Here is a 17272-nt window from a genome sequence, read left to right on the forward strand (position 1 = left end):
TATTAGAGATAGATAACAAGCAAAGGAATGGCGGTAATCAGAAATGAATTAGGTACATAAGTAATATTTTATAATTTACATTAATTTCAAAAGGTTTGCTCATTCCGGTCTCTTTTTCGTATTAGTAAGGTGTATACGCTTATGGTATTTGTTGGTTTTAGTTTATCACGTGTGTGTGGCTTAGTTTATCCTTCTTACGGTAATATCTGCAGGGAACAGATAACAAGAGTGCGCTGCCCGCACCTACCCAAACACGATACCAATACTTGTGTAAACTTGTTACTGGTACATGACGTCATCGCCATATCGCGCGATGTTGCTAATGCCACTAAATTCTTGCAGCGTAAACAACGGCCGTACTTACCTACTGTTAACTCAATTTAACGATATAACCTTAGTACTAATCAAATAAAAAATGAATAATAACTTATTGCTAAGCATATTAGCAGCTGAAATAACTGAAGTGTACTTAAATACGGAAATCGTTCGATCGAAACAGTAGGTACAGTCTGCAGTGGCCAAGAAGAACACGTTTTGTTTTGAATGTGGGTTACAGAGCAATAATATTCATCTCTAAGTGGTGGTGCGGTGAAACGATATTGTCACTTCTGTGGGCAAATGATATGTGTGAATAATTGAAAACAGTTTGAACCATTTTTGTATGGAATTACCTCTTAGGTTAACTATTGATGCCATACCAAATCGAGCACACACAAGGCAGCAGTTGCATTGGTACTTCGCATTAGTTCGTGGATATTGTTTAGAGCTCAAATACCATTTAGATAGAAATTTATTGTCTGTATGTTATTTTTATTTTACTAAGCGTGTATTTTGTATGTTTGGATTTGTGATCGAAATAACAATACGATAATTTTCATCAAGATCGGTCAAACTATTCTTAAGAAGCACATAATATATAAAGACGGGCAATAATTAAAAAAAAAATGAAATCGTGTATCACCAAACTAATATTAATCACATATAATAGCAAAAGTTAAATTACAATAAATTAACGTTACATTATTTTTAATTTAATTACGAATTACTATTAACACGAAACTATTCTACTAACTATCGCATAAATGAAACATATTAATTAGATATAAAACTATCGGAGATATCAACTTGTCTCAATCCAACTGTCATATTTTGTATGTGACTCAATTACATTCTATACATATAGACAAATCACGTCGCATATAAAAACAAAGCCGAAATTAGGAACATGCCACAAATAACACCATAATAACTTCGACTGCTATATCTATACATTGCCGCATTTACAGCAGTTGCATAAAGTATTCTTGGTCAATAAGCAGCAATGTAAAACATTTCTTCAGTTCAGGTTTGATTCGGACAGTGACAGTTGACACACGACTAAGGAGAAAAGTGTGCTTACATTGTTTGAAAGCACACTTTTGCCGTTCCGCTATCAGACTGCGAATGATATGTCCATATATGTGTATAGAACGTAATTGAAGTGAGTAAAAAAAATATATCCGCCACGATAACTAATCCTACATTTACGATCTAAGTTGTCAGAGATTACCATTCTCAATACAGGCACTGCAAGTTGTGCAGTTATCGGAATCCGCCGTGTCAAATGCTTTAGAAGTGGCCGCGAAATCACTCTTTTTGCCAACTAGAAAATTAATAATAGTTACGTCGTACTTTATGAAGGTGGCGAGCAGGTAGGGTTGCCTACCGTACTCTAAAATAGAGTATCGTACTCAATTTCATATAAGTATATGTATAATTTATAACACAAATAGAGTACGTTATAATATTACAAAAATTGACTTATTGCAAATGCTAGCCATGCCCATAACACAAAAAGACTTTCTATGTACTAAACAAAATATACTGATTAGTAGTGAAAGGCAATTAAAATTCGTACGTTTATGAACGTAGACACAATCAATTAATTAGTTCAAGTAAATATTTTGTACAATTTCAATGAATTATACTGCTTTTTTGTTAATCTGTCCTCTCTATTTACCCTCTCTGAAATCAGACATACCTACTCTAAATCTTTCGATTAAATTGGCAACCCTACGTATGGGTCACCTTATGTTACATAATCACCGCCGCCCACGCTCTCTGATAACACCAGAGGAGACAGGAGCATTAACGGACGGAAGGTAGGCTCGTAAAAATCACGCAAGGTTGATAATTTTTTTCCTAACCAAAGGTTTTGTTCACCTCACTCACCAGCTCCCACGTCCCTTGCAACAAGATAAATTGTGAATTCGAAAAATTTGTATATGTAATATGCTATGAATCTTTAAATTAATAATTATGGCAGGGCATCCAATCACCGCACATAAATGTGTCCTGTTGTCAAAGTTAAAACTCGACATATCATTGACGTAGGTAAGTGTTAAGTGTTCAAGTCTTATTGAGCCAGTAATTTTCGAATTAGTAAGTCGAATGCGCTGGCAAATACAAGTTGATCAACTTCACACAAATATAATATTTGAATTCCGGCGAAAAACACATGGCTACGTCTCCTGAATGAGGAACGTCTCAGGAACTTATGCCTCTCAGCCAGAATTTATTTATTAGAAATTATTTATTATCACATAAATAAAAAGCATAATACCGATTTTTGCAGTTGTTATATAAATCTATATTACTCACCTAGTAAAGGATAATCTTTGAAGGGTTCATTCTTGACTACTTCTATACCCTCGCCGCCACCGGTCTCGTTTTTGGACACCTCAGCGACGCAGTACAACTGGGCCACTTGATACTGTTGGAAAATAGTGATATTGTCTATAATGCCCACAAAACAATTAGATGAAAACAATAACAAATGTCTGTTCAAGTGCGTTAACTATCTCTAATTTAAGAGATTCAGATCGCCGATAACGGAGGAGATTGCAATCCCGAGAAAAAGAATTTAAATTGAAATTTGTCATGATTTTTTTTCATAAATGTTTTCAATTATTGTAAATGATATTAAACATTTTTATTTATTGGTAATTTTAAAATATTGTACAACTGTGTACAAAGGTAAAGACATAAGCAGTATTTTTGCAAAACCTGTGCATGAAGAATGAGATTTGTAGTAGGTTATAAAAGGGCACCAGCTTAACCCTTCAAAACTTCTGTTTGAAATCTAGCCATGTTCAAAAATTAGCTCTGCCTATGAATATACAAAATTACTTCCCCATACTACCCACACATACATACATATACTTGCGATTTTGTGAATACAGAAAAATATATGAAAGACATATAAAAGTTTTTGATACATCATGGAAGCAGAATAAATGGAAATTATAGTTGAATATCAGGAAGCTTAGATTATTTATACGTCTAGATAGATTGTGACAGCTGTGAAAACTACGAAAAAAAATTGACGTTGACAGATTTTGAGCAATGTACTCACACTAACACAAACTGACACACAAATCGCGAGAGTAAGACGTAGTCTGTCACGCACACTAAAGTATATTATATAAGCCTAGCCTGTTTTCATCGGTTGTCTAGGCTTTATCCAGACGTATGAGTCAGGAAGCTTAGTGATAGTTGGCAACCATTCCTCTGAAGATAAAAGTTGGCAGCAAGACTGACGCTGTCTTGTAAGTCAGGAAAGATATTTTCACCAATCGTATCTGCTCGCAAATGCTTTGTTTTAATTGTTTCAGTAGAGGAAACTTTTTCTACTCGAAGAATGAACCCCGAGGAAGACCAGCCAATTAGGTAAATAAGAATGGTGAATTGAACACGATAGCAGAAGCCGATTCGCATAAAACTTTGGTAGTTTTGGACTTAGCGGCAGGGTTTGATGTTAACACCTAATTAACAATATTGACCCATTTGCCTTAAATTTGTAAATTAAAACAGCTTGAAAAGTGGGTGTTCCATACTTTAACGGACCTGCAGATACAAAGTTATAATTTAACTGACCTACGAAGTACGCGTTGAAGCTTATTGAACCGGCACACAAATGAAAGGATATATCTTCATCGTTATTGGTTCATGATAATGCAGGACCACAATACGGTAATAGAACTTATAATTAACCTGCGATAGGGTCAGTATGGAAAAGGTAATTTAACTCGGACAGCAACTAGTCTCGACGCCGCACGGCGTGGTACCTACTTAATAGTATTGTCTTCCCAAGATTGCTCAGCGGCTGTGTAAATCGTGTGTATGTGTGTGTGCGTCGAATCGGCCGCTTTAGTATAAAATACTGTTCTATTACTGTATTACTCGAAAAACCGTTAATACCGTCGATAGTTCAAACTCTACATTTAGGCTACATTTAGAAACCAGAAAAAGAGTTTTTTTTGTTGAGTTGTTTGTTGTTTGTGATTTTTTTTAGTATAAAACGGCAATTTAAATATAATTATAGCCCCTAATGTGGCGACAAGGCCTTATAGGATTGGGCACACCCAAAATTGACCCAAAACAAATGATAGAGTTAGCTTCTGGCGCAGGGGTTGCCAAAAAAACGCCATATATTAGCCGCCGACCCATTATGTGATATGACTATGGTGCATGCAACGAAGCTACAATTGTTTTTGAAAGTAGTAAAGCTACTCTGCGCATGAAGATGATCAATTTCCAAGAAAACACAAACATGCGGAAGTTTCCAGTGAAGAGTTCTGGATAATATTTGTGAGTGGTAATAAATATTCAGAAATACTAAAATTACCTTTGAAACTTCTTACTTTATTTGGGTCAACATAATATTATATTTGTGAAGAAGCGTTTTCTAAGATGAACCTCATTGAGAGGATTTAATGTAAATAGCTTGCACAAATTTCACTCCAAACTTCAGACAGATGTTGTTTACGTAATTACATTTATTTAATAAATATTTCTTTGTATAAAATGTTGTGCGGACCGCAATGGTCATTTCATTTCTTAAAACAGACCCCGGGCGAAATTTCAATTGGTTATTATAATATGGTGCTGGACTAAGGCCCAAAGATCTCCATAACGACCTATTCCCGATTATTATATAATTTTTCCTTACTTATGTAGAAATTATGTTATTTTTCAGTAAAAAAAACTGACTGCATATTTAATACCAATCAAAGGAAAAATGTTGTAGATTTTTTTCCAAAACGGTTTAGCGGATCTCTTTATACATATTCTGCCGTGAAGCAGTAATGTGTAAGCATTATTGTGTTGCGGTCTGAAGGGCGCCAATGTTAGTGAAATAACTGGGCAAATGAGACTTAACATCGTATGTCTCAAGGAGACGAGCGCAATTATTGCCGCTCAGAATTGTTAGGTTTTTCAAGAATCCTGAGCAGCACTGCATTGTAATAGGCAGGGCTTATCAATCACTATCAGCTAACCGTCTTGCTTGTCCCGTCCCTTTCATAAAAAAATTTCTATAAAACACACACATACACAACTATTTTATTATTAAATTAACATTGATGTGTTGCTATGTGCGATACACACACTACATTAATCACGCAAGTAAAGTCTTTCAAATTAAATGTTAAAGTCCACGCTGACGAAGGAGCGGGCACAGCATACACATACATATTATAATCGTAGACGTGTCGTCTCTGTACACTAAAAGTTATAAAAAAAAAACTAATATTAGGTAACGAACGTGTCCTTTTGTAACTGAGACCAAAAACGTAGTATTAGAAATTTTTGTCCGAAAATAATATCAAAAATGGCCAATCTTAATGAGGTCCCCATTCCGATCAAATACAATAAAAAATTACAATAAAAATAAGCTTTTTGGTCAGTTGACTTTGAACACGTGCAAAAATTATAATACACCCAGTTGAACGTCGCCATACTGGTTCTCGAGGTATCCTTGACCCAGTGCTCAGTAGCGGCCGCGCTGCATCAACCAAGACCTCGCACTCAACTCGACTTTGAAGTTTGAACAGAGGACCAGCCACTTGGCAACCGTCCGTCTAGTACGGCCACGTTCGTTAGAGATAATTATTACAATTTTGGTATCAGCCTAACTGCTTATTGACCATTGTGTAACAATACCTACGAACAATAAGTATATGACTGCATTGCATTTTTAAGTTAAAAAATACTTCAAAAATTCAAAATAAATATTTATTAAATTTCTAGATCGAGCATTATTTATTCTAGAAGCTGGTATTTTTAATAAAAATATTATATTATATTTTTTTTTCAAAAAGCCTAATGTCTAGGATTCATGGTTTAGAACTGGGTGATAAGACACAAATCCAATGAAAAATTAATTGAATTTTCGAATTTAGAACTCTGTGAACCCATCTGCCATTTATTTCTATAAATTGGCGGCAATTTTAAAAATGCGCGCGTTAATATTAACTTATATGCGCTCTGTCATATATTATGACGATCTTATGTTACGACGAACTTCCATTATAATTTCGTGAAGAACCCTTATCAAGTGTTACTGTTTACAACTGGTTCAGGGAGTTTAAGCATAGTGGCCAAAATCTTACTGGCTTATGTTAGGGATGTGTCGCAATGGAAATAGGTGACGATAGCATCATAATAGAGGCTGATAAGAGAGTGACCTACCAACAGATTTGTTGAAGCATTTGACATTGATCATCATGTCAAGTGCAAAAATCCTAAATGTGCATTTAATCAAAGTACCTACTAGGAGGACAACAATAATTTCCACAAAGACAAAAAAGCAGTGGCGTATATTGCCTAAATGATAGAGAAGTGAAACAGAGGTGCTTTGAATACTGTATGTGTCATTGTCACACATGATGGAGGTGGGCCCACTGTTTTTCTTGGTGATTCGTGCACAATGTGACGGCTTCTGTTTTCCACCATTGAACTCCTCAATCGGATCCATTTTGCTTGCAAGTCTGTTTGGTTAGTACAACCAGACCAGCTACTTCTAGAAGTTCAGAGCTAGCTCCTATTTTTTCCAGTTGGTTGGCCTCTCCTGGATACATAACTGAGTGACTGTTCTGTTCAACCGACTACATTCAACTGTTGTTACAATGATTGTGAAAAGAGCAGTTAAGGTTTTAGCAAGTTATTACTTCATGCAATGTTAATTTTCTAAGAGCTTTCAGTGTGGTTCATATATTATTTCGCCATTCCTTGTTCTTAAAAATACTAAAAGATTACTTTTGGTATACCTATAAAAGTTTGAGGGGTTTCACAATTACTCATGGGTTCCATTTTTTATGCAAGAGAGCACAAATGTGTGTAAGGGTCACCTGATGTAAGGTGATCATCGTGAGGCACACATTTTCTTGCAAAACCAGAGGAATAACAAGAGTGTTGCCGGCCCTTTAGAATAATGTGCGACTTTTTTTTAACTACACTTATTGTATTATTATTGAAACACTGCACAAGGAAGCTCATTCCACAGGTTGGTTGTATGTGAAGAAAGTTCTTGAACACTGCAGTGTGGAGGAACGCCACACAACCAGATGGTGGGGATGATAACTTAATTTGTAATGTGTCATGCGAAGATGGAATTTGGCGGCAATCAGGTCAATCACTCATCGGAACACTCTCCTTGATAGATAAGGTCAAAGACACACAATGAAGTGACAACATCTATGCAACATCGAGATTCCGAGACCCAGTATTCCAATACGAGACGAAGCTTTTAGGGAAGTGTTGTGGAAGAGTGGTGATATGACAAATGGGGTTTTTTAATGGGATGCAAACTTGAGTATTCTGAGGATTAAATTAGACAAGGTTCATTTTACCCCATTCTGCGATCTTGAGAGAGGACTTGATTGAAAAGACAAGTTTCTTCCGGCACTGGTCTAATACATCATAAGATCTGAATTTCTTAAATGTAAAATATCTGAATTTCATGATTTAAAGTCATTACTTGATGTAGTTTAAGTAATAACCATTGTTTTTTTTGCCCATCATGCAAGTTTAAGTCTTAAAGATGTCTTCCATCACAGCTGTTAATAACTTAGTAATTAATATAATATTATTCTAACATACACCTGTATGAATTGGTATCTGATTTACAAGGTATTTTTGTGGTAATATGGAATCATTAGTTGAATCGTTTCTACTTGTGTTACAATACATTACTTTTTTATTTTAGAAGCTTTGAATTAAAATTTGATTTATGTAAATTGTATGCAAAATTTAAAGTTTGAGCAATGCACAGTAGAAGTGATGAGAAGAATGTAATACGACTCCAACTCCTACAGCTCTTATTAAATTAACAAAAAAAGTTGGGCTGAATAGAATACTTAAGAGATTTTGAGTATGCTGTCAGTTTTTTTATACGCTTTATATTAGCTTCACCTTGGGATGTAGAAGTAATAATATCTTAAAAAGCACCCCACGCTTTTTTTACAATAAAATATATTTTTTCACACTATTTTCAATTTAAATTTATTTTCTATTTTTTAGTCGAATTTTATATAAGCCTGCTTTTAATTTTTTTTTTAACTATTATTTATTTTATTATATACAGAAAAATAACAGATTTGTAATAAATAAGTTATTTAAAAAGTAAGACTAAATTTATGGACATCATGTGTGTATTATAATAGGTATAATATTATATTATTCATAATGATAGGTATATTAATCAATGTTAGAATAGCTATTTTAAATTGCACAAAATTTGTTTATGATTTGCTGTTTTACATATTATTATTATTTTACATACATATATATTTACACATCATATTTGAATTATCGTTTTTAAATATTATGGTAACTAATATAATATATATATAAAAAAGTTACACTGTCTTTAATTAAAAAATAGTGTAAAGTTACTCCTACTTTAATTTTTTTTCTCCCTGTCATATAATTCTGTATTGACAAAGGTAAGATAAAAACAAAAAGTTTTAAGCTTTGAATAACTTTACCTCAATATATTTTCAGAAAACATATAATTAAAGAACACAAAGCTTTCAACTCAAGAAATTAGACAATGGAAATGAAATTTAGTAATCCAATTCATAAACAAATGTAGGTACACAATAACACATTCAATTTTTTTTATGCAAAAAGTGTATAATAATTCACTTACCTCTTCTACAGTTAATGGAAGAGTAACACGGCTGAAAAATAATCAAGACATTAGCTTATGAAATATATTATTAGTATTGAAATAATGAATTTATTTGCGTTCTGAATGTTTATATTTACTTATCTTCTATATTTATGTTTCAGAACTAATTTTATTATATAAACAAATATTTCATTGAAAGCCTCATCATCGTTTAAAATATCGCCTTGCAACAAATAAAATATGTACAATGTATAAAAATCGATTTATTTTCTGTACACTGCTTAACCTTAGTACTTACTATTCCTTGATAAGCATCTTGATATTTTTTCACTTATAAGCACATTAGAATAAAAGTCCGAAAATATACTAAACTTATCACAGTAATAATATTGAGCGATGGCCTAATAAATGATATAATATGTGAGATTTCAGAAATTCATAAATCTTTGGCCAACTAATGACTGAAAATGACAATGCGCATGCTTCAAATAAGCTTCAATTTAAAGCGGATATTACGTCAACAGTTAAGATGCGTTCAATTTTCTTGTTTCTGTCAATGCCCTTTTTGTATGTCTTTTTAATCTAAGAAATACAATTATCAAAATTATTCAATATATTAAGAATATAAAGTGACTTGTTTTGTTTCAAAATAAATATTTTAAAACATTTATATATTAGCATTTAGACGAATGCCTACTCAGTATACGTCTAACATCCAACTTATAGGTTTGTTAGAACGAAAGGGAAAACCATAAGCTTTCCTTAGTGTTGCTGGGATCATCACATTATAATATACTTAGTCTTTGACATAAACATCTCTCAGCCATCAGTCATCGTCCACTCATATTCATAGTACCGAACCCATTGATGTCAGTCTTTTTCCAACCCTACAAGAAGTTACATCTCGTTACTGTTAGCTACAGGTTGACTGCTATTGCCTCTATTAAAGGCATAAAAGGCAGTTATTTTCTCAAAATTGATTCCTTTACAATTCTTTTTGATGTCATTTTAATTATATACTGATTAAAATTTCATGTTGAACACATTCAAATTCCTTGGATAAGTCATAGAAGATTCCAACAGCATCCTGAGAAATTTCCCAGGCTTCAAAAATTTGCTGAATAAGCTCAACACCAGCATCTGTTGTTGAGTGATCCCCCGAGAAACCAAATAAGAATGAAAAAACCTTTTCAAATATTTTACTTAGCGTCGCTAGAATCAGGAAACACATTACTGTCAACACATATGTTAAATTGTGTGAGTGAATTATTTGAACTGAAACCATTAAGATCGTCAATCTTTTTCAATTCTACTGATTGAAAGGCTTCCATTTCATCATTTTCATTAGCATGAGTGAATTTGAACAACCAATAGTCCTCGAATTGTCTCACAGGTAATGCGCGGGTTTTCTTATTTAACCGCTTAACAGTAGTAAAATAATGTTATTTTCGTTGACGATAGTTGAAGGCCGCTCTTCAAGAAACTCGTCATGTAAAGAAACCTGATCTCTCTCAAATTCAGCAAACCATCGCCTCACGGTGCTCAAGCAAGGTACTTCTCTCATAAAAACATTTTGAAGACGAGTGGCACAGTCTTGTGGAGAGAGAGAACTTTTGAAATCATTAAATATCATCTTACTTAATTCCATTTTCGTTGCGCACGTAGAACTTTAAACATTTGATGTGTGATAAAAAAAAACGCAGTTGACGCCGGTGCTAACGCGTTTATTCCGACACTCTTAGGCGTAGTCCCTTACTCATGGAAGCCCTTGCCCATCCGATCCAAAAAAAAAGGAGACAGTTCGGATCCGGACACCTACAGGCCTATTGGTATTACCTCCCTACTCTCCAAAATCATGGAGAGCATAATTAACCACCAGCTCTTGATGTACTTAGAGGGTCACCAGTTGATCAACGACCGGCAGTACGGCTTTCGCTATAGTCGGTCGACAGGCGATCTTCTGGTATACCAAACACATAGATGGGCGATCGCTATTGAAAGCAAGGGGGAAGCCCTGATATCCTGGCAGTTGGTCTGGATATAGCGAAGGCGTTTGATCGTGTATGGCACAAGGCGCTCCTATCAAAATTTCCATCATTTGGGCTTCCCGAGAGCTTATAAAAGTGGACCTCCAGCTTCCTCACTAGGTGCAGTATACGGGTCGTTGTCGACGGTTATTGCTCGAACCCGAAGCCCGTGAACGCTGGAGTGCCCCAAGACTATTTGCTATCTCCCATGCTGTTTCTTCTGCTTATCAATGATATGTTGGACACCTCCAACATATATTGCTATGTAGACGACAGCACTGTATACACGGAACATGCAGGTGTCTCTCGAGAAATCGTCGACCAGTGCCGGAAGAATTTTGTGTCTTCTATCGAGTCCTCTCTTGAGAAGGTCGCGGAATGGGGTAAATTGAACCTTGTCTAATTTTACCCCCAGAAGACTCAAGTATGCGCGTTTACCACTAAAAAAAACCCCCATTTGCCGTATCACCGCACTTCGACAACACTTCCCTTAAAGCCTCGCCTTGTATCGGAATACTGGGTCTCGAAATCTCGAGCGATTGCCAATTCCGTGGCCATCTGGATGGCAAAGCTAAATTGGCTTCGAAGAAGCTAGGAGTCTGATAGAGCACGGCAATACTTCAAGCCGCGCCCACATTCTAGCGCTCTACAAAGCGCAGGTCCAGCCACACATGCAGTATTGCTGTCATCTCTGGTCTGGCGCACCCCAGTATCAGCTCGAGTCATTTGACTGCGTACAACGCAGAGCAGCTCGAATTGTCGGGGACCTAGTGGTCTGTGAACGGCTGGATCACTTGGCGTTGCGTAGAGACTTCGCTTCATTGTGCGTCTTCTACCGCATTCATCACAGGGAGTGTTCCGAAGAGCTGTTTAAATGATTCTTGCGGCTGAATTCCACTTTCGCACGACATGTCACAAGTTAGGATATCATCCCCACCATCTGAATGTGTGGCGGTGCTCCACAGTAGTTTTCAAGGATTCTCTTTCTTTCACGTACTACAAAGCTGTGGAATGAACTTCCCTGTGCAGTGTTTCCGAGACGATACGGCATGGGTACCTTCAAAAAAAGCGCGCACACCTTTTTTTTATGAGAGGGGGCAAACGGGTAAGAGGCTCACAGGATGGGGAGAGGTGAGGCAACCGCCCATAGACACCCGCAACAACAGGTGTGTCAAGAAATGCGTTGCCAGCCTTTAAGGTGGGAGTATGCTTTTTTCTTGAAGGTCCCTAAGTCGTATCTGTTTGGGAAGACTGCTGCCGGTAGTTGATTTCACAAAGTGTTGTGGAATGCCAGACGTCTACGTGATGAGGATGGTACTTTGCACATAATGTCCGGTGGTGAAATTCGGCCACTGGAATCAACCCGAACAGCTCCTCTGAGCACTCACCGTGATAAATGCGGTAGAATATAAAGGCCGGCATCGCTCCTGTGATTCCTCTGGTGTTGCAAGAGAATGTGGGCGGAGGTGATAACTTTACACCAGGTGACCCGTACGCTCGTTTGTCCTCCTATTCCATAAAAAAAAATGATTTCCCGCCAATTGTTTTTTTTATTACTAAGAAGGTTGCAACGTTTTAAAAAAATATAACATTCGAAATTCAAATAGTTCCGATTACCTAGAAGTGCAAAACTTTTAGTGTATAAATTAATGTATAAAGAGTTCAAATTCACTCATGTTTATAAAAATGATGTAATGGAAGCTTTTCAATCAATAGAATTGAAAAAGGTTGCTGATCTTGATGGCTTTTCAGTTAAAATAATTCACACCTTAGCTGATTATATTGCTGACAGTAATGTGTTTCCTGATTTGATGAAGCAGAGTAAAATCAATCCATTATTTAGTAACTGGTAGTTCTTCTGACCCCACAAATTTTAGACTTATATCTATTCTAAGGACGCTACGTAAAATATTTGAAGAGGTTATTTTAGAATAGACAGACGCTGGTATTGAGCTTATTCAGCAAATTTTTGAAGCCTGGACATATTCTCAGGATGCCGTTGGAATCTTCTGTGACTTATCCAAGGCATTTGAATGTGTTCAACAATTCAAGTGTGTGGGGTCCTCATATTTTTAATTGGCGAACTAAATTAAATGAGAAAACGAATTAAAAAAATTCGGCAACTTACGGATGAAAAAACGCGAGGCTAGTCAACTTCAGCTATTTTCATAGTCTGATGGCATGTGACATCTTACTTTGGGGACATGCTGCTGATATTAAGACTATTTTCACACTGCAAAAACGAGGCATTCGTGCCATGCCAACTATAAGTTAGGACCAAGAGTGTCATTAAGAAATAAATTTAAGGAAATAAATATTTTAACTGTAACATCGCAATACATATATGAAAACCTTGTTTATGTAGAAAAAATATATATTTGTTTACGAAAAATAGGGACACTCATAATGTTAATACTAGAAATAGGGATAAGCTTGCTGGTTATGTGGACTTCATAAAGACACAAATTTATTCAAGGGTCTTTGAACGTTACTTTATCTGTATATTTTTTTACAATAAGGTCCCTGTTGACATACAGAACTTACTTTTCAACGAATATAAATCAGTTCTGAAGGAAAAGTTGTAAACAAAAGCGTATTATAAAATATCAGAATATCTGGATATAAATAACCTTGAGACTGAGCTCCTAGGGTGTTACATGTTTGCCTCAGATTAATAAGTGTAATTATAGTTAAATATTTCAAATGGATAAGAAAGCCTAAAGAGTTTGAGCTTTTTATTTAAAATTTAAAAAATGTCAAATTGTAAGAAAATGTGTTATATGAGATAGAGCAGAGTATCAGCAGTAGACTATGAGCAAATCAGTGCATTCACCATTATTTAATATAAGAAAACAATTTTATAAATTAATTACAACTTTTTATAAGCATGACAACGTAATAACTGCTTTGTAGTCATAGTAACCAAAAGTCACTAATTTCTTCATCTATGAGTAAGACCTCTATGATACTCCCCCTCACGATGACCTTCAGGTCTGAGTGACGCCTATCATCTTTAGAAGCTTTAACAATCGTGGTAATGCCTTTGTAAAAAGGTCTGCCTCCATATGCTCTGTGTTCTTGTAACGGATGGTCACTAATTTCTTCTGGACACAATCCCGTATAAAATGTTCCTTTATGCTGATTGTTTCGATCTCTTACCAGTCATTTGATTGTTTGCTAACATCTGTGCAGCCAAATTATCATTATAGATCGTAACAGTTTGTTGGAAAACTCCAATATCTTCCAACAAATATTTCAAGTGTAAAGCTTCCTTCGTTGCTTCTGTCATCGCCATATATTCGGCTTCTGCTGTTGACAAAGCCACTGTTCTTTGTTTCTTTGATGCATAACTGATAAGGTCACCACCATACTTAAAAATATAACCGGTATATGAACAACGGTCAACGGTACATGCCGCCCAGTCAGCGTCAGCCATGCATGTTAGTGCCATTCCTGATTGTTTATATCTGATGGTTACATTCTTCGTTCCTTTTAAATAACGAATCACCCTTTTTGCAGCTTGCCAATGTGTATTATCAAAACATGTATTATATTGGCTCAAATAACTAACAGCAAACATTATATCTGGTCTTGTGGCTACAGCGAAGTACATTAGAGATCTAATTAACATTTGGTATGGTATATTCTCCATCTCTGTGAGTCCATTACCCTTCTCCAGTTTTAGACCAGACTCCATGGGCGTTGACACTGGCTTACATTCAGCCATGTTGAACTTATTTATTAAATTTTCAATATAATTCTCCTGTGACAATGTTATTTCTCCCCCTACATGGGTGAATTGTATGCCCAGGCAATGATGGAGTGAACCCATATCTCGTAACTCAAAAACTTTTTGCAGTTTTGTTTTGACTTCTCGTAACAACATTTCTGATTTATATGCTAGTATTAAGTCATCCACATAAATGTTTGCAAACAGCTTTTCTCCTCCTTTTTCTAATATATACAAGCAAGGATCCGCTGAAGAATTCTTAAATCCGATTTCCAACAATTTCTCATGTAACTTTAAGAACCATTGTCTTCCTGCTTGTTTCAAACCATATATGGCATTGTTTAGTTGACATATCCCATTATTTTTATATCTATTTATATCTAAAAGCATTTCTTTTGCTTTTTTTAATCAACTCTATGTCTTTTCCATGTGTAATTATGTATTTTAAATATTTATCCAGATTTTTCAGCTACTTCATATAAATTTGTTCATCTAAATCGCCGTTTAAAAATGCAGTACACACGTCTAGTTGGGATAACTTAAATTTATTTTCAATTGCATGTGCAATAAGTACTCTAAGAGTACTCATTTTTGCAACAGGTGCAAATGTTTCAGTGTAATCATTTCCTTCTTTCTGATTAAACCCACGCGCCACAAGTCGTGCTTTTCGTCTATCTATTTCTCCCATTGCATTATATTTATATTTTAAAATCATTTTACTATCAATCAAATTTTTGCTTTCGTTCCTGTGTACAATTTTCATAGTATTATTTTTAAGATGAGATTCAATCTCGCTTATTATTGCATCTTCCCATTCATCCATGTTCTCGTCTATTTCACAGAGGAATGATTGTTCAGCATCCATCTCATAATCTTGATGCCATGCTGGTGGTTTTCTCTGTCTTTTATCAGTAGAACTAGTCGGATCTATTTCATCTGTTTCTGTATTTGCGTCAAGAAATATTTCATCATTGTCCAATTCCTGGTCAGTTTCATCAATTTCATGTTCTTTCAAATCTTTATTATCTTCTACATTTTCTTTTTCAAGAGAAAATATAATTTCTATTTCCTTTTTATTAACTACATCTTGTTTTTGTTCTCCTTTGATCTCGTTTTCATTCATCTCTTTGATCATTTTGTCCAGTATTTTGACATCTCTGCTAATCATTACCTGGTCTGTTTTTGGGTTGAAAATCCGGTATGCGTTGTGATTTCCCGAATATCCTACAAAAATTCCAGGTGTCGCCCTGGCTTCAAATTTCCATTTTTCTTTCCATTTTTATGTACAAACGCCTTAGTTCCGAATATGTGAAAATGTCTTACAGACGGAACTCTCTTTACCCATTTTCCAAATGGAGTCGCGTTATCAATACTTGTGCAAGGACTACGGTTTGCCATGTAGTTAGCTGTATTAATAGCTTCAGCCCAAAAAACTTCTTTCATATTGGCGTCTATCAACATACATCTAGCTTTATCAAGCAATGTCCTATTTTTTCTTTCTGCTAAGCCATTCTGTTCTGGCGTGTATGGTGCGGAAAGTCTCCTTTTGATGCCATTCTCCTTCAAATATTTGTCAAAATTATTGTTAATATATTCTGTCCCATTGTCACTTTGTAAGCATACTATCTTCTTTTTGGTAAATCTTTCAGCCTCATTTTTGAATTCCTTAAATTTTGATAGAGTTTCATCCTTAGTTTTCATTGTATATACTCTTGTATATCTTGAATAATCATCTGTAAATGTGATGAAGTATTTGGAACCCCCTTTCGATGGCTGCCTCATGGGACCACATACATCAGTATGCACAATTTCTAATCTTTCATTTGTACGTTGCTCATTTTTAGGTGCATTAAACGGTAGTTTTGTTGCTTTGCCTTTAGCACAGACTTCACAGTCTTTAACTGTGTCACTTTTATTGAATTCTAAGCCTTCCATAATTTTCTTATCAAGTGCTATTCTCATTTGTCCTTCATTTAGATGTGCTAACTTTCTATGCCATTGCTGCATTTTGCTTGCTTCGCAGTAATTAGCTTTCTCTTCTATGTTTTCTTTAACGTAGTACAAACCGTCTGAATGTCTCTCTGCTTTTAACAGAATTTTATTGTTTCGCATCACGATAGCATTTTTTTGTTTAAATAAAACTGTTCCACCTTTGTCTGTTATTTTTCCAACTGACATTAGATTTGTAGTCAGCGATGGTACGTACAAGGCTTCAGTTAGTTTCAGATTTGGTATTTTATAGGTGTAAAGTTTTGCTGGACCTCGTCCTTCGATTTGTGCAAGACAGTTTTCTGATGCTAACCTTAACGTTTTGTTATCAGCTTTGTCCATATTAATGAATCTTTTCAATTCATGACTCATATGTGACGTACATCCGCTGTCAAGACACCATTTCTTAATTTTTTCTTTATTATCAGACGTATTTAGGCATGTTTCTTCTAAGCAACATAGACTTGCATTATTTTTATTAACTCGGTCCACTTTTGACCAGCATTCATGAGCTTTGTGTCCTTTCTTTTTGCATTTAAAACATTTAACAATAAAGTTTATATTTTTGCCACG

At 35.3% G+C, this 17272-nt stretch overlaps 1 protein-coding gene across 1 annotated transcript in view; it reads right to left on the reverse strand.

Moving 5' to 3' along the window:
* LOC126974035 (phosphatidylinositol transfer protein alpha isoform) overlaps positions 1-9435 on the reverse strand; it is a 34521-nt gene extending 25086 nt beyond the window's left edge. The window contains exons 1-3 of the mRNA XM_050821408.1: positions 9252-9435; positions 8972-9002; positions 2641-2752 (exon numbers count right to left, since the gene is read on the reverse strand). Of these exons, the coding sequence (XP_050677365.1) occupies positions 2641-2752; positions 8972-9002; positions 9252-9268 (160 nt within the window). The 5' untranslated portion in view covers positions 9269-9435. The remainder of the gene's footprint in view (positions 1-2640; positions 2753-8971; positions 9003-9251) is intronic.
* Between the last annotated feature and the right edge of the window lie 7837 nt (positions 9436-17272).

Source organism: Leptidea sinapis, chromosome 31, assembly GCF_905404315.1.
Source record: "Leptidea sinapis chromosome 31, ilLepSina1.1, whole genome shotgun sequence".
Lineage (NCBI taxonomy): Eukaryota > Metazoa > Arthropoda > Insecta > Lepidoptera > Pieridae > Leptidea > Leptidea sinapis.